Here is a 27,621-nt window from a genome sequence, read left to right as displayed (position 1 = left end):
ACGGTAGAAGGAAAACGAATTGCTAAACTTTTAAATCCAAATGTGTCACTCTCCATCTTCAATTTGCTTCATGTGTTAGTGTATTAAATGAGACATTGTCCATCTTTTGTTATGTCCCGCAAGTGCCACCATCCATCTTTTCTTCCTCCCCACATGCACAAAGAATCCCGCATGTGCCACCATGCATCTTCTCATATGCCCCATATATGTTAATGTGCCACATGTACGACCATTCATCTTCTTTAGTGTCACACATGTGCAAAGAACCCCATATGCACTAATGTACTGCGTGTGTTATCATCCATCTTCAATCGCTTCATATATGCCACATGTTCTAATGGTACCAATGTACATAAGTTTTGTCTAGTGCCAATGTGTGTCAAATGCGCTAATGTGTCTTGTGCTATATGTGCTGCCATATAGCGTCAATTACCTCATATATGCCACGTGTGCCACAATTTAGCTTCAAGTACCCACATATACCACATATGGCACATGTTTATTATTATTCTTTAAGCATCCCAAATGTGTCCCATATGCCTCTCTAGCACATGTTAGTGACAGCTTCTAATTTTTTTCTCAACAAATTTTTTTATGCTCCCAAACAATCATTTTGAAAATGGATCCTAAATTTTTAAGAAAATATTGATAAAAACAAAACAGGAATACAGTATTTCCTTTCCATAGTTTCTCTTGAAAAGAAGTTTTCCTAAGAAAATATTATTTTCTTTCCAATGCTTTTCACAAATTCAAGCAGGCCTTGAGTGATTTCTATGAATTTGTCACCCCAGAAAGAAAATGCTTTCTTTAAATGTCAACATCTATATTTTGAGTATTTCAAGGAGTTTCTTTATTTTACCACTTTTCATCAAATCCAGGCTATGGTTATTCTGTTTCTGAAAATGACAAAAATTCTCCTAACAAGTGGTTATATCTCTGCATGTGTTGATGGAAATATCAATCCAGATTGCCATCTTGAAATGGTGTTGATTATTGTCCACTTGCTCTTCAACATTTTAGATTGGTATTCACCATCTTGGAATGCTACAGCCGCCCACGTAATTTTGAACCACCTAGATAGCCATCCACGTGCTTTTGAACAATCCAAACACCTAATCATCTAAGGTTGAGTAGCTTAGATCTTTGGTTGAATAGCTTAGATCTTTGTTCAATGTCTTTGAAGGGTCTCTAAATCTCCATCCAGATACTTTTAAACGGTCCAGATCTTCTCAGCGGTATTTTTGTCAATTTTAGAAATAGGCTATCATCATTGTTACTTTGATTTGACTGAACGTCATAAAAATGCCAATTATAAATCTTGATTATTTCTGCAATAAAAATCCAGATGCAGTGATATAGTTTGAAAAATAGGCCAATGATATGGTCACTCATTCAAGTTGTGTTGCCATGTGTAACATCCAGGCCACCCATCTTCATGTGCTTTGGCTAAAAACATAGGCTGATCTTACCATCAGGTGAACCATGTGTGCGTGTTGACTGGGATCACCAGCAAAAAATTCCAACCATCAAATTCTCTCAATCACATCTTGCTCACCTAATACCATACCAGCCTGATTTTTTGGCCACTGGACATTCAAATTGGGACCCACCTGATGAATGACCCAGATCTATCACATGTGCCATGGAGGACAATAGGACTTTGATTTTTTATACAAGCTATAGGCATAACATCTCTCAAGGAAACGTGAAATTTATTTAAAGCCAGCTTATTGAGAAAACAACAAGGGACATGAGGCCCTACCCACTTATTTATTAACAGATCTTTTCATGCCAAACCCAACCTAAGGGACCCAAAGTGGGCCCACTTAATCAGGGGAGCATGAATCTGGGCCATAGATCCAAACTTATAAATTACTACTAAAACCACCCTCTCTCCGAACAACTACACTACATGATCTAAAAATGCCATTGCTCTGAACAATCAAACTTTGGCCGCATCAATGGCCCGCTTTCCTTGTGAGTAGTATTGATCATAGAGGTCAATGTATTCTTTCACCTTCATCTTCTGGTACAATGTGGACCGTCCATTGTCAACCAATCCATCTGCGGGCCCAATCTCTTTCTCCATTTCCGGCGCATAGAACATGGCCACAGACATCCTCTCCTTCTCCGAATTCGTGACAGCTCGATGTACCGGGCTCTTGAATATTCCATTGCTCATTATCTGCACACATACAAAAACCGCCGAGTCCTGGTACCGTTAGGATCCAGAACTTACTATGTTGCTCTTCTTATAAGAATTGTCAAGTCAGCCAAACAGTCTCTGGTTTTGTTGCGATAAGATATCCAAAACTCCTCATGACTTTCACTCGAATCGCCGCGAGTTGTGCTGAGTCTACTAAGTCATTGAGCTGGGAATAGCTCACTAAACTAAGTGTCTCATCAACTCGGCTGGAAATCTCACCAATTCAAATTGACTCAGATGAGTTTCGAGTAGAGTCAGCGAGTTTTAGAAACTATAAGGGTTAGCCATAGATCAAAAATGTTTCAGTGATATGTTGGGGCACACCCAGTGTTTTAAATATCGCTATTGCATGATGTATCACATCCTTAGTATACAAATAAATAACGATTATTGCATGGGATATATCGGTTGCATTGTGTAATGTATTGTTGTTGTTGGGAAACGTGGGAACATTGGGAGATTGGTCAAATGTTTCGATGAAATTTTAGGGATTATTGAAAAAGACATTAAAACACACTTAGAAAAAAAAAAAGGAAAAAAAGAAAAAAAGAAAAAAAAAGAAGTGCAGATAATAGGGTTCCCTTTGTATGGGATCATAATATATGTGCTTACCGATTGAACTGATGGAAGTATATTCAAAGCCTATTCTTATAATTTATAAATATAAAAAGATATGTATGGAAACACAAGTAATACATTCAAAAGCAAAAGAAGAATCACTAGATCAGGTTATATACATATTTAATTTTGTGTTTGGATACAAAGATTACGACTGATTTGTAAGAAATTAAGAAATTTTGTTTTTTCTCAATTTTCTGCAACTTGACCCATCTCCCCCATATCTCAAAATCGGAGTTCAAAATTCATAATTTTTCATGGAAAACATAAAGAATCATAGATTTGTAACCATTTGACACTGGTTTAACATGATTTACAACAAAAACATGCATTGAAAATTGAAATTGACTACTGAATTGAATAGGTGGAATATATCGGCATTACCTATGTGTTGTGTATCGCATGGGTGGAATACAATATATATCGTGGGATATATAGGCTGATATCGTTGATATTTAAAACAATGGGCACACCTAGGGTGTAAAATGGCCTGAATTTTAGACTAGAAGATCTAAAGTGTAGCCACCTGATGAAAAGATCTAACATAATCATGTTGGATCATGAGCTAACCGCTATTACAACACTGTAAAATCAAAATGTGTCCCACCATAATCATACCTCCAACTGATCGCCTATGTTGACTAGCAAAGCGTGAGGAATGGCGGGAATCTTGATCCATTTTCCATCTTTGAGGACCTCAAGACCGTCCACCGAGTTGTCCTGCAAAAGGATGGTGATTGCGCATCCATCGGAGTGGGATTTGATGCTGAGAACAAGATTGGGCCGTGAACATGGTGGGTAGTAGTTAAACCTTGCATACAGGTTGGCCCTGCCACCAAACTCCTTCACAAAGTAGTCTTCCTCCAAATTGGCCAGATTTGCTAATGCCCTTAGGATTAGGTGGGCCACCACCTTGATCTTCATTGTATACTCATGAAAGATTTTCCTGTATTAGCAATTCAATTAGCAATATCTATATACTTTGTTTTTTATAATCTCACACTTAGATTGCTAAGTACATACAACCATTTTAATCATTTATCGTTCTAAGAAAGCAGCAGTGGTTAGCATTCAGCAAAGAACAAATGAACCTGATTTTGGGTCCATAACACATATACAGTGGGGCCCACTGTTTGAACGGTTTGGATTTAGGTATGTGATTGCCATATTGATCAAATGGGTGGAATACCTGAAAGTGGTGGGATTGTCTGGCCAGTGAGTAGTGTTCCTTTGATCCTCCGGCAGTACTAAGAGATAGAGACGATCAGACCAATCTATAATCTGGTTTTCTACAGGAATTTGATCATCATTCCCATACCCTTCCTCACCATCCTCATTTGCTACTGCTGTGGAGTATCTTCTTTTCTCCTCGGGTGGAAGATTATAGAATTCTCTTGCTATCTTGCCCACCTCATCAAGCAAAGAGCTTGGGATCCCATGGCCCACTGTCTGCAAAAACCAAAACCCATGTCCAGATTTGAGAGATCTATCATATGTATGGCTGCAATTGACTGGCCTGGTCCAGTGAATCTGGGACCAGCCTACCAACGGCCAGGCTTCGACCAATTTTATACTAGAAAGATTAAATGGATAGATGGATAGATGTAAGAGTGAAACATCACCTGAAAGAAGCCCCATGAGTTGAGAGCTGACCTGAGTTTCTCCATCTCTTTCTCTTTAGAGTCTGAGAAGAGAAGCTCAAGATCAATGACCGGAATTGGAGAGGTAGGAGCAGAAGCTTTGACAGGCCGGTCATCTTCTCGCCTGATGTAATAGTGTGGCAGTTCAACACCGTTTATGGAGAGTTCTTGAACAGACTTCACAACTGGACCAGAGTACATTCACAGAAGCCATTGCTGATGAATGAGGGGAATGAGAGAATAGAAAAGCCTTAAATAACCGGTTGGAGGAGCATGTGATCATATTTTAAATAAATAAATATGAGTATGCGTGTGTATATAAAATATTAGGGGTGCACATCGAGCCGGTAGAACCGTGGAACCAGACCGGAACCGATCCAACAGTCCAGTTTGGTCCAGTTCTAGACAGCACTGTTTCCGGTTCCGGTTCCAAAATTACAAGAACCGTTGGATACGGTTCGGTTCTGGTTTAGGGGCATGTAGAACCGAACCGAACCATTAACCAAACTGTTGATCCGAACCGTGGCCCGGAACCATGGATCCGAACCGTTGATCTGAACTTAAAGATTAAAACCAAAAAAAAAAAAACACCAAAAAACCTTACCTCTTTCTCAATTTCTCTCAGCATCTCCCTCTCTCTCGCCGTCTCTCACTCTATCTGTATTTGCGGCTGTGTAGCCCCTGCCCAATCTCCTCTCTCTCTCTCTCTCTCTCTCTCTCTCTCTCTCCGTCACCCTATCTGTTAACACTTCTTTGACAAATCCATTTCAAACAAATTGAAAGTTCCATCACAACACAACATGCTAGTACAAAAGAAGATAGAATTGGTGAATTCACAACGTGCTTAGTAGAAAATAAGAAAGAAATGGAATATCATGTGAAGGCATTCTTGTATAGATCCTTTAACGCCTGTCAACTGCCAAGGAAATCTCTACTCAAGTTGAAGTGCATTCCAAGAAAGAATGCCTGATGCTGGAAATCTCCACTCAAGTTGAAGTGTACTTCTGAAAAGAGGAGCAGACTGATTTCTTTGGGTTCACCCCAAAGATTTCATACCAAAAAGTGATCTGTTTATTTTCTCCAAAATGCCCTTAATTAAAGTGGAAAACATGCTAATAGGGAGCTTATTTAACAATTTATTTTCTTTCATATCCCCCTCGAAAACAGATTGCAAACTGTATGAATCCATCTTGTAAGCTATCTGTTGAGCTTTGAAAAGCTAGGTGAATCAACAGTACTTAAGGCCTATAGGTTGCATTTCATTGTAGTACCAATACACTCCTGATTGTATGGTTCCAAGACCTCAATAGTATTGTTAAGATCTCAGTGCAATTGGGCTGGATTTTAAAAAGCCCAGAATCGTGGAACCGATCCGGAACCAAATCGGTTTTCACGGTCCTGTTCCGGTTTCGGTTCTAGGGTGCTAACGGTCCGGTTCCGGTTCCGAAAATCCTAAAACCGTTAGGAATGGTTTGGTTTCGGTTTCACCCTAGAACCGGACTAAACCGACTCGTGTGCACCCCTATAAAATATATCTGTGTGCGTGTGGAAAGTCTACAACAACTCCATTTTTTTCTTAAGTTAGGGGGTGTTTGATTTTCCAATTCCTTTCGTAGATTCCTGATAATGATTACTTACCATCGTCATTACAACATCCTTGTCAAGGTGATGTTGGCAGGATTGCATTTCCTCCCTAATCATTAGGCAGAAAACAAAAAAACTATGGGGACCACCTTGATGTGTGTGACTTATTCTCACGGTTCATCCCTTAAAGCTCATTTTAGGGCATGAACTGAAAAATGAGGCAAATTAAAAGCTTAGGTGAACCACGCTACCGGGAGCATTGAAAAGTTCTTGGGGCCAGGAAGTTTTGGATCAAGCTGATATTTGTATTTTTCTTTTTATCCTTGTATCTTTATCCTTATGAACAGGTTAGATGACAAACAACTACCAAAGTGGGTCCTAGGAAGGAAATAGCTTCTAACGGTGGCCGTTTGTAGGACCAATGTTTCCTATAGTGTGGTGGTCAACTTGAGCTTCTGATCCACCTTATGTTTTTAGCTCATGCCCTGAAATGTTATGGTAAAATAGATGGACATTGTAGTTAAGTTAGATATATTACCATGGGGCACATACATGAGTCAACTCTTACGAAATACTCGAGAATCTCCATATTGTGGCAAACATATTTGTTTTGGGAAAAATTGAACTGACCAGCCATATGAGACACGTGGCAAAATCTAGCAATCTCCTTGAGCCATCGATATGACTACCACCAGAGAAGTCGAGCTGAGTAAGGGACCCGATGGCCAAGTTGAACCAATCAACCGAGCTCGATAATAAAATTCATCGACCGACCTGATCATCCGGATTAAGCTATCTAACTGATGTTGACCTCAGATACCGACCTCAACCTCGAAACATAAATATCCAGAATTTCACGTTGTATAAGAGTAGGATCGATCCAACAAGATTCTAATCAGAAATCACATCAAACGAAGCAAAATCGGAGATGTTCTTGGGAACATATTCATACTCCAATACGGGCTCCTCAACATATCTAGCAGATCCGCTCAGATACATAAGATGTCTAGAAAACCTATAAATACATCACCCCGCCAAAGGAAGAGGTACGTACAAAAAAAAAAACCCAGCTCCAGCCATACCTAGTATAGGTTCATCTGCCTAACTTAGGCATCAGAGGATCCCTGGCTACAATCGACGCCTCCATTGTCCATCCATTTTCCACTGGTGCAAGTATTCGGTAGCCTACAGGTGGAATTTTAGGTTAAACCATATTCAAGCGATAACAGTCCAGCGTCGTCTGTGGGAACGACAACAAAGCCATTAAAAGTTTTCCCCAACATCAGCAAACCGAACCACCCTTCTACTTCTCCTATCAAAATGGTTAAGGGAACAAGAAGAGCATTGGTCGTTGCCGCCGAGCCAATACCAGAAGAATAACCTGAAAGCCCTCAAGCTTCACGGTTAGGCCCCCAGCCTGACCCTCCTTCCTTGGTGATCGCACAGAGATCCTGCAATTGAGGAAGTTGGCCCATCTCTTTGGAGAATCAAGTCGAAGCTCTGATTGGCAACATCAACCGCATCATATGAATATTAGAGATACATCATCATCTCCCTGATGACTAAAACATAGAGTTAGGGGCAGCAACCGAGTAATCTCACCCCCCACTTGTAACTCCCAAGTCTTAGGTAGTAAAAGATCGGCTAATAAGAAGCAGGTGCATTTCCATGAAAACTCTGGGAACCATCGAGCTTGCTGAGTTAGATCTGCGACATACACTGGAGAAGAGGAGGCGAGCTCGAGGAAAAGCCCTAGAAGTCACAAAAGAGAACGAGGTCATGTGGGAGGCAAAACTCAAAAAAAATAAAAATTGAGATCAGCTCTGGGACATCCAACAGGCATGCCGAGCCAAGTCCCCCGCCTCAGTGGACACCCTTCTCGAAGAAACTGAGCCCCCATTCACCGATGACATCACGAAGTCCCAGTTACCATCTAGATTTTGAATGCCCCAGATAACTCTCAACTCAAGATCGGGAGATCCGATCGAGCATCTAGAGTCTTTCCGAGCATAGATGAAACTTCACAGTGCTTCCGAACCTATAATGTGTAGGGCTTTTTCCCTGATATTGTTAAGGGCTGCGCGGAAATGGTATAGACACTTAAAACCCAAATCCATCAGCTCGTTCGCTAGCTCAGTAAGGCCTTCATTACTCAGTTCATCAGCAGAAAGGACAGGAAAAAGCCTACGACTCACCTTCTCATGATAACACAGAGAGATGATGAGCTTTTAAGAGACTACATTATACGCTCTAATGCTGAAGCAGTCTAGGTGGACGGCTACTCCAATCAGATAGCTCTTACCGCCATGATGGTCGTCCTCAAAAAAGGAAAATTCCTTTTCTCGATCGGGAAGAATCCCCCAACTACTCTCGCCAACCTACTCAATCGAGCTCAAAAGTATTCAAATGTAGGGGAATTGTTCACTGCGTGAAAGGCTACTTAAGGTGGAAATAGCTCAGCAAGAGACAAGAAGCGAAAGGAAGAGGGAGAGCCATCGGTTGCCAACTCAAATAGAAAAAAGGAAAATGACTAGAGCATGGCCAATGACCCAGCCAACGTCTAGAAAGTCGCTTTCACAGGTACACTCCCTTGAATACCATGCCAGAGTAGGTACTTATGGAATTACGGGACAAAAGGATCTTGAGATAGCCAAGCAAGATGAAGGCTGACTCTGAGAAGAGAGATAAGAGGAAGTACTGCCATTTTCATTGAGATCATGATCATAACACAACTGAGTGTTTTGACCTTAAAGAAGAGATCAAATCCCTCATTTGGAAGGGACATCTATGTGAATTCGTTAACAAAGAAATGGAAGACCGACCGACCAGGCAGCCAGAGTGACATGATAAGAAAAACAAAAACAAAGTGACGAGTGAAATACGCACCATCTTTGGCGGACTTGTCAGTGGTGGAGACTTAAATCGGGCATGCCAAGCTCATGCTCGAAGCATGACTAACGGTGAAAGAGAGTATCATGTTTACCTTACTGGCAGATCCATTATGGAAGCAAGGCTGAACTCATGCAGCCTGACCTTCACTAAAGAGGATGCCCGAAGTCTCCACTACCCATGCGACGGCGCCTTGGTAGTCACCATGACCATGGCCAACCACAAGGTACATCGGATATTGGTCAACACCGATAGCTCAACCGACATTCTGTTCTCCACTACATTCGACAAGATGAGGGTTGCAAGATCCAAACTGTGACCAGTCTAGATGCCATTACTCGGCTTCGTAGGGAAGAAGATAGCCTCTGAAGGAAGCATTCTATTACCTGTAATCACTGACGAGAGTGCTTATCAAACCACCACCATGGTCGATTTTCTCGTGATAGATTGCCCCTCAATTTACAATACGATCCTGTGTAGACCATCTTTGAATACCATGAGGGTTGTGGTGTCCACTTATCACTTGACCATAAAATTTCCAACTGAGCACAGGGTTGGCTAGGTTAAGCGTGATCATCATGAGGCCTAACAATACTACTCAACAACGCTTCGATCAAAAGCGCAACGACAACATGAAATGCAAATTACCTCCCTGGACTTGTAAGAAGTGTAGCAACCCGATTTCATATAGCCAATTATACTTACACCTAAACATATATAACTACCTTACGAAGAATACAGTGAAAACTTAAACATAATGAATCAGTATAAATGGTATAAGTAATGAAATTTTGGGGATGAAATTTTGTTTAAGGGGGGTAGATAGTAACACCCCGAACTTTTCAATATCTATATATTGAAAGTTCTTGAGTGTTGCTATAAAATTTAACTTAATATATACATGTGTACGATACCAATCTAGCTATCCTAACCTTACATCTATTCCCCAACATGAATCTGACCGTTGAGAATGATCTTCATCCATAGATCAAGTCATCTAACCGTTGATTTTAAAACAAGATCATCATATGTCCAAGTCTTTCCACTTGTCCATCCTAACCAACCTTTTAGCCAACTATATATAACCATCCACTTTGAGTTTCGACCACCCTATCATAGTAAATTAGCTACTTGATATCTGCATCCACTCGTACACATCAAATTAAAATTCTGATCCGTTCATCTTGTTCACCACCTATGAATATTCTTAACTCACCATCAAAACTACAATCTGAGAAACTAACACATGTGAACAAGTCACTTGAATATAACGGTAAACATGTTCTGCCTCTTGATCACTCTAAAGACCCACTTGTGATCATCCGTTTACAAAACTGACTGTACACCCACTTACATACATGATCAGAGTACTAACCATCAAGTTTTTCTATTTTTAACATGGCATCTGACCATCCATTATGTTGGTTGATATATATATATATATATATATATATATATACATGTTTCCTTAATTAATTTGGTGAATAATTCTTTATTCATAATGATTTAGATATAAGTTCTTTTGTAAGAATTAATTAGAAACATGCCTATAACCGTGTAGAACCATTAGATTCCCCAAAACTATTATATCAGCAATAATTACTAAAATGCCATTAACCTAGACTCTTGAATTTTAGATCACATGGTTCTTACTATCCGTTTGATATGAAATTTTATACCATGCCTATGTATCATAAATTAACTATATATGTCAAATTTCAGCCCTTAGATCATTGTAAAAGTGACCCAATTAATAAACAAGCCTATTAACCGTTGATTTTGGTGTCCATCGAGTGAAGAAACCTCATGGGTAGTCATAGTAGAATATTTTCCTTCATATGAATGACCTGGATTACACATAATATGGACCAAGTGTGAAGTATGAAGACCTCACTTTAGTAGGTTTTTCCTTAAGCACGAAGTTATCATTTCGAGGCTTATAAACTCATAAATATGAATTTTTCGATTTAACCACTTCCTGTCATCCATCATAACTCCAATCTAGACCACACTTTGGTCTCATATGACTACAAGGTTTTCAAAATTTAAAGCCGATTTATGATCTTACACTGTTAAATTTTGAAGACAGTTTCCTTTCTTTTGATACAAAAGGTGAAATTTCAGATTTAGGCCTTTTTTCACCATTGATCAACCACCAACTTTTGTCCAACCGTTTTCCTATCCTGACTACACGTTTCTCCCAAAGTTGGGCCATGATCATTAAATGTAGACCGTTAATTTAGATCAAGTTTGTTTTGGCACCCAATAAGAGAATTTTCAAGATAGGCCAATCTAAATTTTGGATCACCGAGAAAATCATATACCCTGGCCTTATTTGACGACCCCGACACACTGGATGAATTATATTTAAAGAAAGATTACTATAAAAGGTCAAATTGGAAAAACTCAATCCAAGTGGGATGTGAAACAAACCCCCTCTCATGCGCCCACTCTTTTATAAAATGAGGAGTGCATCCCCTTCTCCTCTCCCACGCCCATGATCCCACGTCCAAGAAAGAGAAAGACAGAGAAAGAGAAAGGAAAAGGGAAAGGGAAAGAGAAAGAGAGAGAAAGAGAAAGCTTAGTCGCCCATTATCCTCCTCCTCCCTACGTGTGGTGTCTCCCTCTTGTTCAAGCAATGTCATGATTCATACAGAAACTTTCATACATCAAGATCTACTTAGGATTTAGATCTAAGGCTAAGGTGAGGGATTCCTTTAAAACTTACGCTAATTTGAGTTTATATGATTTATCTTGTTTTTGCATACTTTCATATTGTTATGTTTTTCCATGCAATTGATTGGTTTACCATTATCAATATTTATCATTTTGGGAATTATGGTTAAGGTATGATTTTAATTATGCATGATTTTTATGAATTTATATGGGGTGATAGATATAAGCCTTACTCTTTTGTTAATTTTCAGAGCGACGCGTACTTCCACTTTATATTGAGTTGGCCTTTTGCTCCTCGCCCCTTATTCTTGTTGAGTTAGCTTATTTGCCACTCTTCTCTTTTATTGAGATAGCTCAATGATACTTTTCTCTTTTATTAGGTTAACCTTGTGCTACCTCTCCTTTTATGACTTGGGCATGTGTCTTGGAATTCCAAAAACCTCATAGTTCGATTTATTTCTCTATTGATGTAAGTGATGTGTTATAGGCCTCATATACAGTGGTTCATCTATATTATCGTGGATGTAATGCATTTCAGGTAGCTGCTCTCTTGGTCTGCACGTAATCCTGTGGGTTGGTGAGTGGTGCACAATTGACGTAAGTAAATTGCCATGCATGTTACATCACTTCTCGGGATTGGACGTCGCAAATTTTCGCTCCATGAACACATCGTGTCACATAAATCCCTCAATCCCATTGTTGTGTCACCTTGAAATGTTCTCATTATAAATCCATGTTAACGTTGGACACGCGGACGAATCTTCGTAATATGGGATGCGGGGCGAGCCGGTTTTTCTATGAATTATATTCCATATTATGATGACCACTACGTATGATGGACTACACACACTATGCTAGGCATGCATTCATATATATGTTGGTTACGCATACTGATACCACTCATAGCGGTGGAGTACGAGTGTATCAAAACCCTTACATTGTTCCTATGAATCTCTTGAATTATTGTTAATCTTAAAGGATAATCATCACTATGAGTAGAGCATTGACCCTCTCCAACCATACTAATATTAGAGGTGAATTATAGGTTGATGATACGACCGATAATCATTTTATGGAAGATTCTTTCGAAAAGAAAAGAAGGATGATAACACCACGAATATTTTTATTTATTTTCTGCTGCAAACTTTGATAATGTAATAAGCTGTTATTGAGAGGGTATTAAAGAATTATTTGTATATTTTTTATTCTAATGGAATAATAAATACAGTCGATTTTATTCTCATGAATGGTTACCTTCGTTAATGTAACTGGATGTGATTTATCTAAAAGAAAAAAGCAAAAAAACAAGGTGTGATTTTAAATCATCCAATTTTTACATTATTAACACCTGAAATTCTCGGGCACGAGTATGTACTCGGGCCGAGAAAATTTCGGGGTGTTACGAAAAGACTGCCGAAAGAGGTTCGCAGGTGGAAAACCTCGTCACAATACAACTCTCCGAGTCCAACCCATCTCACACCGTTCAAGTTGAGTCGCTGCTCGAGCCAGGATGTCATGGGAAAATAATCGACCTACTAAGACAACATGCCCATGTCTTTGCTTGGTCTCCAGGATATGCCCGGCATAGACCCAGAAGTTATGGTCCATCTATTGAATGTAGACCCCGACCACAAACTAGTAAGGCAGAAAAGATGAGCGTTCGACCCTAAAAGGTACACGACCATCGACAAGGAAGTTGACAAATTCCTTGAAGTGGGTTTATAGAGGACATTTACTATCTTGATTGGCTAGCCAACGTTGTGCTATAAAAAAGTCCAGCGAAAAATGGTGGGTCTGTGTAGATTACACCGACCTGAATAAGGCATGTCCAAAAGACAACTTTTCCTTGCCGAGGATTGACCAGTTGGTGGAAAGTAATGCCGGGCATGCGCTTCTCAGCTTCTCTCCTGATGATCGACCAGTTGGTGGAAACTAATGACGGGCACGCGCTTCTTAGCTTCATGGATGCATACTTGTGATATAATTAAATTGCCATGTACAAATATGACAAGCAAAAAATGTCTTTCATCACTGACAAAGGACTGTACTGCTACGAGTGATGTACTTCGGACTGAAAAATGCTTGGACAACCTACTAGTGACTGGTCTACAAAATGTTCGCCAAACAGATGGGCAACATGATACAAGTCTACATCGACGACATGCTTGCCAAGAGTGCCGAGGTAAGAGACTCCACACAGGATGAGAGAGTTTACTTCGCATTAATCAAGTCAAACTTCGAACCCGAGGATCTGATCGGCCTGAGGAAGCAACACAAAAGTAAACAGGCTGGACAGAGAGCATCCTCACAACCTTCCAGAGCTAGCTAGGTGCTAAAAACAGAAAAAAGGTGCCGGCAGGAATCTGATTTCGTCAGTCACCACGGCCCACCAAGAGCTGCCACCTAATACCATAATGATTGATGCGACAAATATTCCTTGAAATAAGTGCAAAGAACACCAACGGGAATCCAATTTCCACTGGTGTTCAAAAATTTTACTTATCACTTTAAGTCAGCACCATTTAAGAGTGAAGTAGTATGTTCAATCAGAGCCTTCATCCGATAAGACCATTTTAAATGAATGTGTATTGGTAATATTAAAAATTCATAGAAGCATAAAGTTAAAACAAAAAAAAAAAAAAAAAAAAAAACTCCAAATCTTAAGATTATAGTACCCCCATGTAGATACAATCAAACCCTAAAATATGAAGAAACCAATGATCGAGATCTTACTTAAGATATGCCCCTTCAATCATGAAATGATTTTATCGATGTTGGTCCCTAGATGTAGGATGTCTTCCCCTACCTATCTAAATGAGTGTGATGGCAAAGAGTTGTGTCACATGTGCATTATAGGACAAGGCAAGTGCACCTATGAGCCATCTGTAGGGTGGAATACACACGTTCATAAGTGAGATTGATGTAAGGAGAGTTGAGAGAAAATAAGACACCCCACCCTCAAAAGAGAATTAATCATACCCATTGACTTCAAGTTGGTCCCGATAGAAACACCTACATGACATAAATATGCACTCTAGATGCATCTATTGGGATGGATTGATTTTTACTAAGTCACGTAGAGGGCAAGCCCAAGGGGTGCATGGTCTAAATACCACCTATGAGACATTAAGAAATTTTAAAAAACCACCCGTGGAGCACTCAGATTGGTGAAACAACCTCAGATTGGCGAAATAGCAGCTACAAGAGCGATTTCGCAAAACCAGTCCACTAAGGACCGATTTTATGCAGATCCGGTTATCTAAGGACTAGTTATAGGTAAATGTTGCGCTGGCCCGCTCTGATTTGCTGAGAATGCAGCCCTAATTGGCCAAATTTACAGCCGGCCAGGCCTCCAACATCTATTTAAGGCCCCCTATGCGAATGAATAAAAAGGGAGAAGGGGGAGAGATAAAAGGTCGTGGGAGAGACAAAGCAGGAGACTTGAGAAAGGGTCGGAATGGCTGAAGCCTTTGGGGCCAATTGAAGCTCTGCCGAGCCGAGCCCAAGCCGAGACGCAATCATCCATGCTACATGATAAATCTCCCTCGCTCCTCTACTCCCTCAAAAGCCTGAGTATGCAGTTTCTTTGCCTGACATAAAGTATAAATTTTAAAAGCGGAGGAAGACACTGAAGTCAAAATAATAGGGTTAGGATCAAGGATATCCGACCATCCCTTTTTTTTAAGGAAAGTCCCCTTTTCCTTTTCAGATCTCAAATTAACTTGCATTCCAATTCAAATATTCCAAAAACACCAACAGTATACACATTCTCCTTTTTACTTTACTTTTGCAATCCTTTGTCCTGTCTACTTTCTTCTTCTTCTTCTTCTTCTTCTTCTTTTCGCCTCCCAGGGTCATAAACCCTGCATAGTAGGGCTAGGTGTCTCTTATTTTCTATTTTGCCTTCCTAGAGTCTTAAACTCTATGAAGCATGACTAGATGTACTTATACCGAAATTCTGTCGAATCCCTTGAAAAATTATAAAATTCCATAAAGTACAAGCCACACATTCATGTAGGTGGAAAAGAGTGCATAACTCCTTCCTTTTCCATAATTGAGGTCCCATACTTATAATCTATAATCGTAGACCAGCCACAGGAGTCACTTGAATTGGCAAATCTTATGATTCCCAACCTTTGAGCAATTCTATGGTTTCTAACTGGTCATGGATTCTAAGCTTTATTGGGATAGTGGTGATTCCAAATCAAACACACTTTTATCTATGAGCGAACCCTATACTTAAATCATATCAAACAAGAACTGACAAAATGGAAAAAGTCAAGAAAGTAAGGGCTTTATACCATATATCTTCTTGTGCGGGAGGCCATTCACATTCTCTTTTTCTTCTTTTCTCTTCTCTCATCACACCAAATGTCCATGGCTCTCTCTCTCTCTGAGATATAATTTATTTATAAAGAGAAATTATGGTTGTAGAGGGATACACCCGTACACACTACCGAAAAAAGGGTAAAGGATACAGACCACGTTAGCTTTTTGCTACGGATTTAAATTGTAGTGAAAAAGTTGTCACACCATTAATAATTAAAGATTGTACAAGGGGCTCTATTGGGCCTAAAAAAAATATGTGTTCTATTTAAGCCGTTCATCTATTTTGAAATATTATTTTATGCCATGAAATCAAACATTAGCTAGATCGAAGGCTTAAGTGGACCACACGGTGGAAAACATGAAGATTAATTCAAATTTGCTTCCTATGGTGTGGTCCACTTGGCCCTTCAATATACTTTAATTTTGGTATCAAGAACTAAAATAATTTGTTAAAATTAATAGTCGGAATGGATAAACCAAATACATCATGGTGGGCCCCACGGAGCCCCTGCCCGGGCCGTCCATGGTCCATCTCTCGAAACGACGCCCAAAAACTGGGCGCGCTCTCAAAACAAAGTCGCGCCGAGAGCGCACCCAAAGCTTTTCATCTCTCTCTCTCTCTCTCTCTCTCTCTCTCTCTCTCTCTCTCTCCCTCTCCCTCTTCGTTCCCTACCCTATTTTCCACTGCTCTCCCCGCCTCTCTCTCTCTCTCTCTCTCTCTCTCTCTCTCTCTCTCTCTCTCTCTCGTGCGCGCGCGGGGCATTGAATGTTGGATCTAGCATGGCGTCACCACTGAGAAGTGAAGCATCTCTCTCTATCTCTGTAGCAGATCTCGAAAGGTAATTTTCGTGCCCTAATTTCTTCGATCTCTCTTTGCAATGATTTGAGGAGAGGATTTCGTTTTGGTTTTTGGAAATCTAACATGGATTTTGTTTATTTCCTGATGACTTAGGCTTGGTTTCTAAGGAGTATTTAGGCTTCTTTCGGTGGTGGTTTCTAAGGAGTATTTAGGCTTGGTTTCTAAGGAGTTCTTTATTTTTAATATTTAAACTAAGAAACTAAATCAGGCACATAACATGGGTCTCTCAAAAACTTGAAGAAGTCCTGCAAATCCATTCACATGTTTTCCTCCACAGACTCGACTCAAGACCATTTGTGCAGACCAGGCTGTTGAATTTCTATGCGAAATATGAAGAGATTGGGTGTGCATGTGGGGGTGTTTGATGAAATTCCTAAGAGGAATTTGATCGTGTGGAGTGCAATGATTTGTGCGACTCAATCATTTCAAAATCTGAGAACTTTGAATTAAAAACTCCTTGGGAAGTTTTGATAATAATCAAATAGTCTACAAGAAGCCAACCAATTAGTGGCCTGCAAAAGCAACAGTTTGCTCAAAACAGAGATGATCTGTGTAGCTCATCATGATGCCCTAGCTTAATGGTCCTGTGGGTCCTGATAATTATCTTCCATGTGTGGTAGGATTCCTTGATTGATTGATTCAAAGACATTTGATTCTCAGGTTCATGTTGTCCATGATGCCCTGGCTTAACGGTTGTTGTTTTCTTGCATCAATGAAGAGCTTGATCAAATAAAGAAAGTGAAAAATGGATGAAGATGGTCAGGTCATGCAAGTGGACTGTTCACTCATTTGAAGGTGGGCCCCACAATCACAGCCCTTCCAAACAGCCCCTCAATCACCCATTTAAATTGCGGTGCACTGTTTGGGGATATATTTATCTTTTCTTCTGTACCATTGCAGTTAGAGATCTTCCTTAGCTCAGGAACTGTTTGCCTCTCTATTTATTATTCATTGGTTGCCGGGATCTTTGGCTTGAATCTCCCATATACATGGAATCTAAACCCTGGATATCTATTTAAATGGGTACATTTTCTCTTCCCTTTTTTCTTTTTTCTTTCAAATAGACAATCTATGCTTGACCAAGCACATGTTGTTTTCATATACACTAACATTCCTCCCTTCAGGAATTGACTCTGCTTCCCAACTACTACATTGAGGATAAGATGTGGCTGGTGAAATTCTACATCAAGGTTAGAGAAAACCTAGTTAGCCCAGGGTTGTCAGTGGGCTCGTCATAGCCTCCAGCTAGTTCAAAATCTGGGCTTAAACCAACCCAGTTCAGATGATCTGCCATTAAAGCAGTTAACTATCAGGTGGTCAATCTGTACAAAAAAATGGATTCTTGATTGCAAGTGGCCTTTATATATATATATATATATATATATATATATATAACTTTATTTTAAAGATTGACATTGGCATACCCTTGGGCAGCCTAATTGTTTTGGTTCAATGATCTAATGATGGTTTCACCTGATAAACTGGATTGGATCTCCTGTGCATGTGCCAGGTTGGCATGTCTATTCGTGTAGAGATGACTATGGAGGGGATTGCAAACCTCTAAGGCCTTGTGCTTGGGTACAATAATTTGCCACATTTAGCTGTAGGTTTCTTGCAATTTTGTTTTTAGTAACTAGTAATATCCAGGCCATGCCTGGACAATCTCCTTTTGATTTTTACATGGATGCTTATTCAAAAAATGATGTGTAGAGTTGTTGGTTGACATGAGCTGGTTTTTGGCTACAGGTAATTGATTATGGAGTTCATCAGCTTTGGAAATACAATAACGTTGGGGAATTTCATCTATTACCTACCTTGTCAATTCCATGTTGAATTTCCTCATTGAGCTGCTTGTGAAAACTATCTAGTCCTCTTCTTAATAGACCTTTTTTTTTTTCTTCAAAAGGAGGGGTCTCGCCCCTATATTTGACAATATGAACAGGGGATGTACAATCCACACACATTCAGGTGAGCACCACAAGAATGTCGGGCCTCACAATTAGGTAACTCATGCTGCAATGGAATTCTTCACAGCAATTACTGGGATCTCCTTAAACTTTGTTTGATATGCTCTTCTTACAAACTAGGACTTTCTTTTTTATTGCTGGTATCTCCTTCCAACTTTGTTTGATGTGTAACTTAGAATTTTCTTTTTATTTATTTATTGGTAGGTGTTGCTGCAACTTCGTTTAAAGCAAGCCGTTTCATATTTCTGGTGTGGCCCTATTTCAATCAAGGGTAGGCATCCCCTCTCACATTGTTCGCTTGTGTTTTGGCTCACTTGACTCTTGGATCAGGTGGATTTAGGTAATGTGTGGTGATGCATCTGATAAATAGGGTTGATGGCCTTCATACATCAAGTGGGTGCCACATACCAGTACCACTCTAGCATAGCTGGGATGAGACCATGTTGATGATGATGGCCAATCTTTTTTTTTTTTTCCTTCCATTTGCTATAGTATTACATTGCAGTGAAATTGGAGGTGGCACTGCAGTCTATTATCTGGGCAGCTCCTTGGGTGGGCCACTCTTGAAAAATGGTGCAGACTGGTATGTCTCTAATGCACACCACCATTGCTGTAATGCAGAGAAGTTTAAATCAGACTTGATGAAGATAGCTATGACCACTTTGAGTTCAAAAATACTTTCCCAGGACAAGGAGCATTTTGCTAAACTAGCTGTAGATGTTGTCATGAGACTCAAGGTAAGTATTCGACTGAACTTTTTAGATGGTATACCATGCTGGTAACAATTCATGCCATGGTACACCATGCTAAACTGAATTAGAATGCACTACTTAACTAGAATTTAATGTTATTTGACAATTTGATTTCCCATCACCTCTTTGCTACAACAGTTGCCTCTTCTTGTTTGTTACAGAAGTGTAAATCCTATAATTATTGTTGTGTAAGTTAAAACTTACCCCATTGAGAGTGTTTCAATCCTCTAGTTTATTGGTTCTCATCCTTTCTTATATGCCTGAGGATACTGTTGTCACTTTTTTTTTTCTGTATACCGTTGAGGATTTCCGCTCTGGTTCATGGTAGTTGGCAAAAACTGAAAATTACTGTTCCCACTTCTTCTTGTTTGGTTAATCAAGATATAATAGATAGGGAGTGGACAACTACAAGGTGTTTGATGTTCTACGATAGTTTGGTTAATCAGGATCCGGCTATAATGGATAGGTAAGGTGCAGGTTCAAAATTTCTCTTCCACTTCTTCTGTGGCAGTGGTGCATGGAAGGATCATCTGCCACCCGAGGAAAGCAATGCGATTGAAGCTATCTCAAAATCAGATGAAAAAAGAGTCCATTTGGGTAAATCTATTAAACTAAAATTTTACGTTATTTTGCCTAATCGGTTCCATGAAGGCTCTCAACAGATATTCTGGCCCATATAAAGGCTAGATGGAGATGGTTTTTCATGTCCCAGCATATTGGTTGACTAGGATTGTTGTAGTGTAGTAGACAACACTGATGTCAGTAATCTATGCTGTTGTAGTTCTATTGGCCCCACCATTATGTCTTTGTTTTATCAAGCTGTCCACCCTATCCACCCAATTTGCTACTTCATTTTAATCCATGAGCCCAATATACTAGTTCATTTTAATTGTGGATGTTGAATCACCACAGCTTTCTAGTGTGGTCCACCTGAGATTTGGATTTGCCTCATTTTTGGGCTATTGTCCTAAAGTGAGCTAGAAAATGAGTGGAAATCATGGATAAAATAGATACATAATGGTGGGGCCAACATAGCTTTTCCAGCAGTACAACACCTCCCAAAAGTGTAGGTGGGCTACTGTCTTTTTATGAATTTTTATTTTTCCAACTGTCATTCCTGACCTTTTAGGCTTTAAATAGAGGCAAAACATCAACGCTAGCTTAATTAGTCAAAATTCCTTAATTTGCTTGAGATGATATGTGAAGTAGATTTTTTTTGGTGGGCCAGGTTTTGATGTTTATCACTGCCATCAATTTTGACTGCTAAATTGTTTTCACTGAGAATAATCTGGGGCTGTTAGGTAACTGAAACAACTATCCTAAATTTGTTTTATTCAGAAATCATTTTGTTCTTTACCACCCATTTCAACCATTAGCATATCCAAATTAGAATAGGTGTACCTAATTATTAGGAGTCTCCACCGACCACACACGCCTCCCTTCATTGCTCTATAATCTTTAATGATGACTTTTTATTTATTTATTTGTGGTCCATGTGGAACTCATAGATTAGTTGGAATTGGTTGTTCAGAAATTTCACGACTGCTGAATTTTTTATCATCTAGTGCTATGTAATTCATGGCTTTACACATAACATAGTGATGGCTTGTACAAATAGTCTTCATCAACTGTTTGATAAACCAAATCCATGAGCGCCTTGTGAATTAGACTTAATTGTGGCCTGGAAACTATGGAGAAGAAGGGCTTCTAAGTTATTTTTATTATTATTATTATTATTATTATTATTACTTTTTATAATATCATATTCACATTTTGGCCTGATTTTTCATGCTCCATTTGTTTGCATTCTTGTTTCTGAATGGGATGGAGGAACTATATCATCATATCCTATTCATGGAGTTTTATAAGCATATTAATCTCTTCTACTTGGGTTCCTCTTCTTATTCACTTCTATAGATATGTACTACTTTCTCTCTGTTATAATTTGCGATTGATTTTTTTTTTTTCCTTCATTTGGTGTATCATTTGCAGACATTGGAAGGACTTCTTAAATTGCCAGAGAACAGCGAATGTGCCGATTGCAAAAGCAAGTAGGTATCTTGGTTGAATTGTGATAGCACATGATCTTTCAAGAAGCTACTTGTAACTCTTTTTGCATATACAATGTTTACATCATCAACCCTTGTTCCAGCCTAATGAACAGCCCAAACTCCCACAAGCTTCTTTTTATTTTTTAACCAATTCATGAACGAATCGCCTGAAAATTTCTATTAACCGTATAACACCCAACAGTAATAATCTGTTTTAAACCCAATCATCATCACAATAGTCACTCACATTCAGGTTGTCTGTTGTAGTTTTGGTAATGCTGCTGAAACTTCTCATAGAATGGTGCTGGAAGCTTTCTTTGGCTCCATATCTAGATACATGATCACTGAGTGCAAAATGTCCATATTACATGATCACTGAGTGCAAAATTATAACTGATCATTTGCATCATAATTAATATCTAACGCAGATGACTTTTGCATAGCATGCTTGTTCAGCCCCAAATTTAACATTTTAGATAAAGCATTTCCCAACATGTTAGTTCCTTACAACATGCCTATCTGAAAGGGCCTCTTTCTATTTGATCAATTATTTTCATTTTCTTTAATCAATTTCTGTCAGGTCAATGATGACCATCATGTTGTAAGAGATTCTAGCGGCAATACCATTGAGGCATAGTATGTGGAGATGGATAATGCTACTATTAACTTAAGAAACTTCTACACTAAGGCCTACCTGGGAGTGTCAGCCAAAGAAATCCCAAAATATTGGCTCTTATTTCAAGTATCTGTGCTACCACTTGGATGGAGCGTCTACTTTATTTCTAAAGCTAGGGGATAAGGTGGATTTTCAATATTCTTCTCATTAAATACTTTTTGGCTTTTCTAGTCATTTGTTGCATACTGCATTCAAAAGCACCATGAGCAATAACAATATTCACATATTGTAATTTTCCTTTAAACAATACAAGAGCAAGTAGTGGGCACATGTCAGTTACGGATACTTCACAAAATGAGACATTGGAGGTTGGACCTGGGAATTTGAAGATGTCCTTTTCATCAACATCTGGACAACTGAAACGTACGACGAATTATAGAACAGGGGTGAGTTGTATTTTCTTTCCTGATTACAAGCTCTTGGGTTAATTAGCTTCAAAGTTTCTCGTAAATCTGGCTTCTTTGACATATATAACTCTAGAATCTAGGCCTTGTAATTAATTAAAACTGTGCATATGCTATCCATTAGATTCCAGGACTCCTTGCCATGTCATTCAAACCCTTTTACATGGTTATTGCTGTATTTATAACTCTCATAAACGGTAACATGCCTATCCAGGTGAAAGATTTGGATGTGGAACTTGAAAGTACTGAGCAGAAAAGTAATCAAAACTTGCAACAAGCCATCTTAATTGAAAGGGAAAGAGTTACTCAAATGCAGTGGGATATGGAAGAACTTCGCAGGAAGTATTTGGAGATGGAGTTGAAGCTCTAGTTCGAACAGGTTCCTTTTTGGTAATTCTTATGACAGATATTATTCGTAGCTGTAAGTATATTTTGCTACAGAAAGTATAGCTACGGCTTCTATCCATAGCTAGTGATATTTGTTGCAACGGATTTAATCCGTAGCCATAGGTTTTTGATCTTTAGCTATATTACCAATTACTATGGATGTGCTACGGACTGTAACCGTAGCAATAGGACTTTAGCTACGGTTTTTATCCATAGTGTTTGCCTCTTTTTCTGGTAGTGACATTACTCCTTATTCGCATAAATTTTTGTATTGTTCTAGTGTAATGACCCAAAAAATTTTGTGCCAAGATCTGAGTACTACCTCTATTTTCCTTAGAAGCTTTTTGGGGTAATTAGCGCTTAATTCGATTGCTTGTGAAATTTGCATCAATCACTTTAAATTGGATCTGCATGACTCAAAATCTGTAGAATAGTTAGCGCTAGGTTACTCTGAAATCTGGGATTCATCGCTAAAGCCAGTTGCTCTTGGAAAATTTTGGAAGTTCTGAATCGGACCTGGACCACGCGTCGAAAGTCCGATAGCGATGATCTTAGGCTGTTGCGGTCACCATGTTGGGCTTGACCATCACCTCAAAAATCAAGTCCATGTGATGTTCTAGGTCAATTTGGTTGAGTCCGGAGTGAAGAGTGTCAGAACGGTTGGAAATTAATTAAGATTTTATGAAATCTGAGTCGTGTCGCTTGCGCGATGATTTTAAGCAATCTGACCGTTGGATTCTGACCCAATTTTACCCTTTGATCAGGAAAGGTGGCCCAAGCATGTCCTTGTGCTTGTGGGCCTGATCGAGATTCGATGACCGCTGAATTAAGTGTGGTCCGCCACGGCTGATCTGAAAATCTGGTTGGTACGAAAACTCAGCTTGACCTAGATCCATGGTCAGTGAGCTTAAGTCCGACCTTTCGTGGTAATAGGCCCACCGGAAGTGCTTCGTTGGATCGAGAGAGGCTTGTTTTAGTTATACCCTAAGTATACCTTGGCCCTGGGGTTATTTTCATCAATGTTAGGCCTATTTATAGACCTTAAAACCCTAGCTCTCTTTTCCATACGAATTTCCTAACCCTAGCTAAGAAAGGGAGAGAAAGTGAGAGAGAAGTTGGTGAATCATCTTGGATTCTTTCCCGTTCTTCTTCATCCTTAAACCTTCACTTTAGAATCGTTATTCCGGCGATTCTGAGTTCATCTTTGGGTAAGTTAACCTAACCCTAATCTGTGTTAGAGCTTAGAATAGTCGTTGTGGTGTTGTATCTCATTTCTATTCTTGCCTTAGGTTGTCTTGTCGCCGTTGACGAAGACTTATCGTCTGAAATCAGTTCGGTGTTCTTTTCTGGATTAAGGTGCAGACTTTAATCGTATAGGTTATGGTTTTCAAGGCTTTCAATGTTAGTGAATGGTTTATTCTTGCTATGGATGAGATTTCGCATGCCAAATGTTATGTTTGTTTTGCATTCCTGATATGCATGTGATATATTGAGATTTGTGTATTCTAGGTGTATGTTTAAAGTACCGTATGCGTATAAAATATGAACATGTGATTGCCATGATTATTTGTCGTGTACTTATGCTAGATGTATGTACGACAACTCCTTAGTAAAAGGAATTGTTCAAATGCGTGTATTTTCAACATACGTCATGTATGTTGAACTAAGTATTCCAAGTGTTTGTAGAAATGTCTGAATGATCTAAAGTGTGATATATCAACCTAGTATGGGCGTTGAGAAGCGATTCTCAACTCTCCCACTAGTGTGTGTGATTTCCTTCATGCGAGTTATATTCCTTGTTGTTTAATTTCAAGTCTTACTTATGCTTAAATCCATGTTAAGTTGATATTCTTCAGATGCTTACATACCATATGATTTGAGTTGTTGTTCCATTACTATTCTAAATTGTAGATATGAATATCTGTTGTACTGGAATGTGTGTGGGACTATGAGTTAGTCCAGGAAATCGGTAATCGGCCTTAAGTTCGTGGCTGAGGTTGCTTTCGCCACGTAGGACGTGATTAGACGAACCCGAGTCGTATTAGAGTTGTCGGCAGTGGTTTGGCCACGCGGAGTGTTTGCGCACTCTATGTCATTCAACCCAACGTGCGCTCGTGCTAGTCGAGTTTGTCAAGTAACCCGATTGTCCGATGTATGTTCACCATGTATGGACGCTACTATTTGAATCTAGGGTACCAAACTTACCGATGAAATCCTATTAACCATGGTACCTTGATCCGCTAAGACTCATGAGCCGGACATGGTGGTATGGGACACCGTGGTCGAGCTGTCGGCCTACGCTGGGGTGACGAGCCTCCCCGTAGTAACCAGTGAGCAACTAAACTCGTGAGCCGATTATGGTGGTATGGCACACTATATTCGTACTGTCGGCCTGCATTGATTGGTGACGAGCCCTTTGTAGTGACCTCGAGCATGCCGGGATACCGCATTGAGGTGACGAGCCTTAGTGTAGTAACGAGGGTATGATAGGCATGCATTGATTGGTGACGAGCCCTTTGCAATGACCTGAAAACATATGATCGTATGAGATTGCCTAGGACTGACGACCCTAGAATGGATCACTGTTTGGATGGTGATATGAGGAAGGTACCTTAGCTTCCCAATCCTGCTGTATGAAAAGGACTAATAATAACTTGGTAATCATGTTTATGCACCGCATTTGCATGTGCTTTATAGACGTGGCGCATTTTGAGGCGATGCCATGCGTAACGTAAGATGAAGACGCTGAGGGTGTACGCGTGAGGGCACGCATCATTCTGCATACATCCTTGCATTAACAAGAGTACTTAGGACATATTTGATTGTTCTGCTTTATCATTACTGCTTGATTGAACTGATAACATGTTAACCTTTGCTTTATTGTTCCACTGAGTTGATCACTCACTCCCACGTTACGGGACGGTGTTTTAAACACCAACCAGACCCTATCTTAGTTGCAGATGATGATGCGACTCAGGAGGCGGAGCCCGATTACTATGACGTTGCTTTCTCTTTTATGCAGTTTTCAGACGGGTTCTAGTGAGCCTTGTTCTGATGCGAGGGATGCTGGGATTTCTTTTTGGGAAGTAAATGATGTAATTTGATACTTATAATTTTGATAGTAACACTTGTCAGTACGACCTGGTATGTATATGTATTTCAGGGATTTGCACATGTACACATATATTTCATTAAGTCTTCCGCTTGCGTTCTTCACTTATCCCTGAATTATATTTGCAGTTTGGCTTAATCTATTCCATGTTTTATGCACTAATACAGACAACATACATCCATAATTAAATATGTTGCATAAGTGATGTTTTGGAACTCAGGAGCTGAGTTATGCTCAACCCTCGAATTTCAGGGCGTTACATGTTGGTATCAGAGCATGATTTGGATTAAACTGGACCTGAGTTATGGTCACACACCGCACGCTGTCGCCACTTTAGTGTATTTGGGTGCGAGTCTATCGTAGGTTGTGTATTTATGTTCCGTTGCTTCTATTGGCGAAAGTTTACTGCAAACGATCGCTGAGATCGAGTCTGTGCTCTCTCCTGATCACACACAACGACCCGAAACCTTTTCTAGACCATCTATTAATGAGTTTAGATGGTTTATCATCCTATCTCAACCCTTAAATCTTCAAGAAATCTCTGTTTGTATCAAATTTCTGCCCGAATGGCCCGGTAGGCGTCGAATCATGCAAAAGGGCGGATCGGGGCATTTCCAGTGGGGCCCAGGGGGGACCCACATCTTTTTGAGCATAAGGGACCAGGAGGACCTCGCCCAAACGGTGAGCCATCACCGGTCGGTCCAGAGACCGACGATGTCATCACCGGTTCGGCGAGGGCTCGCCGATCAGCGGGCCAGGCCGGGCGGGTTAGCTCGGGCCGACGAATGTATGGCCTAGTGTGGCCCACCCCTCCACGGTTCGCTGGTTTAAACCTCTCCTATACCCTACTTCCTTCACAAACCTCCCTCCCTAGCTCTCTTTTCCTTCAAGTTCTTCTCCAAACTTCTCCAAATCCTCCCCAAATCTTCTTCTTCCATTTTCGTGCAAACCCTACCTGCCCATCTCAAAACCTCACCTCCTATTGCTATCTACCTCTCCTTTTCTTCTCATTTAAGCTCTCACATCCTCCTTTGGGATCTCTAGTGTGTGGGAGTTTCCTCTTTTCTTCCTATTTCTCTCTTTCTCTCATTTCTCATGGCCCTTTTTGAGTTTATCACGGCTATCTTTTCCATTTCCTCCATTCTTTCTTGATGGGGAAGAAGAGAGCGCCCGTGGATGAAGCCGGGCCTAGCCGCCCAACTCGTGCACGGAGGCCGAGAGGTGCCGCCGCGAGCACGACTGCCACCCGTGAATTCCAGACCAAGCGGGACCTTGATCCTCGATCTCCCATTGGTAGAACCTTGTTGGCGGAGTTGTCGCATGGAGTCTATGAAGGCCGTAGGGTCCTTTTTGAGGCTCATGTTGATCCGCGGCTGTTTGGTGAGTTTCTGTTGTTGGAGCGTCTGGAAGGGGCTGGTTGGTGTCCCTTATTTGAGGGTGAGTATCGCGCGAATGCAAGTACTGTTCGAGC

The 27,621-nt window shown here is 40.1% G+C and overlaps 1 protein-coding gene and 1 long non-coding RNA gene across 2 annotated transcripts; one reads left to right on the top strand and one right to left on the bottom strand.

Moving 5' to 3' along the window:
• Nucleotides 1–1,693: 1,693 nt before the first annotated feature.
• LOC131257479 (jasmonate-induced oxygenase 4-like) lies at nt 1,694–4,763 on the bottom strand. The gene is made up of 4 exons (XM_058258306.1): nt 4,447–4,763; nt 4,014–4,273; nt 3,443–3,770; nt 1,694–2,185 (listed from the first exon to the last, which is right to left on the bottom strand). Exons 1-4 carry the CDS (start codon nt 4,663–4,665, stop codon nt 1,943–1,945), a joined length of 1,050 nt encoding a protein of 349 aa, XP_058114289.1. The 5' UTR covers nt 4,666–4,763; the 3' UTR covers nt 1,694–1,942.
• Nucleotides 4,764–16,979: 12,216 nt separating this feature from the next.
• On the top strand, nt 16,980–19,663 carry LOC131257478 (uncharacterized). Its single transcript, XR_009177437.1, has 4 exons — nt 16,980–18,114; nt 18,708–18,804; nt 18,973–19,016; nt 19,390–19,663. It is a non-coding gene; the product is annotated as an uncharacterized LOC131257478 (long non-coding RNA).
• Nucleotides 19,664–27,621: the final 7,958 nt, after the last annotated feature.

This window comes from Magnolia sinica, chromosome 10, assembly GCF_029962835.1.
Source record: "Magnolia sinica isolate HGM2019 chromosome 10, MsV1, whole genome shotgun sequence".
NCBI lineage: Eukaryota > Viridiplantae > Streptophyta > Magnoliopsida > Magnoliales > Magnoliaceae > Magnolia > Magnolia sinica.
The sequence above is the reverse complement of the archived record's forward strand: the minus strand, read 5'-3'. Positions and strand labels throughout refer to the sequence as shown.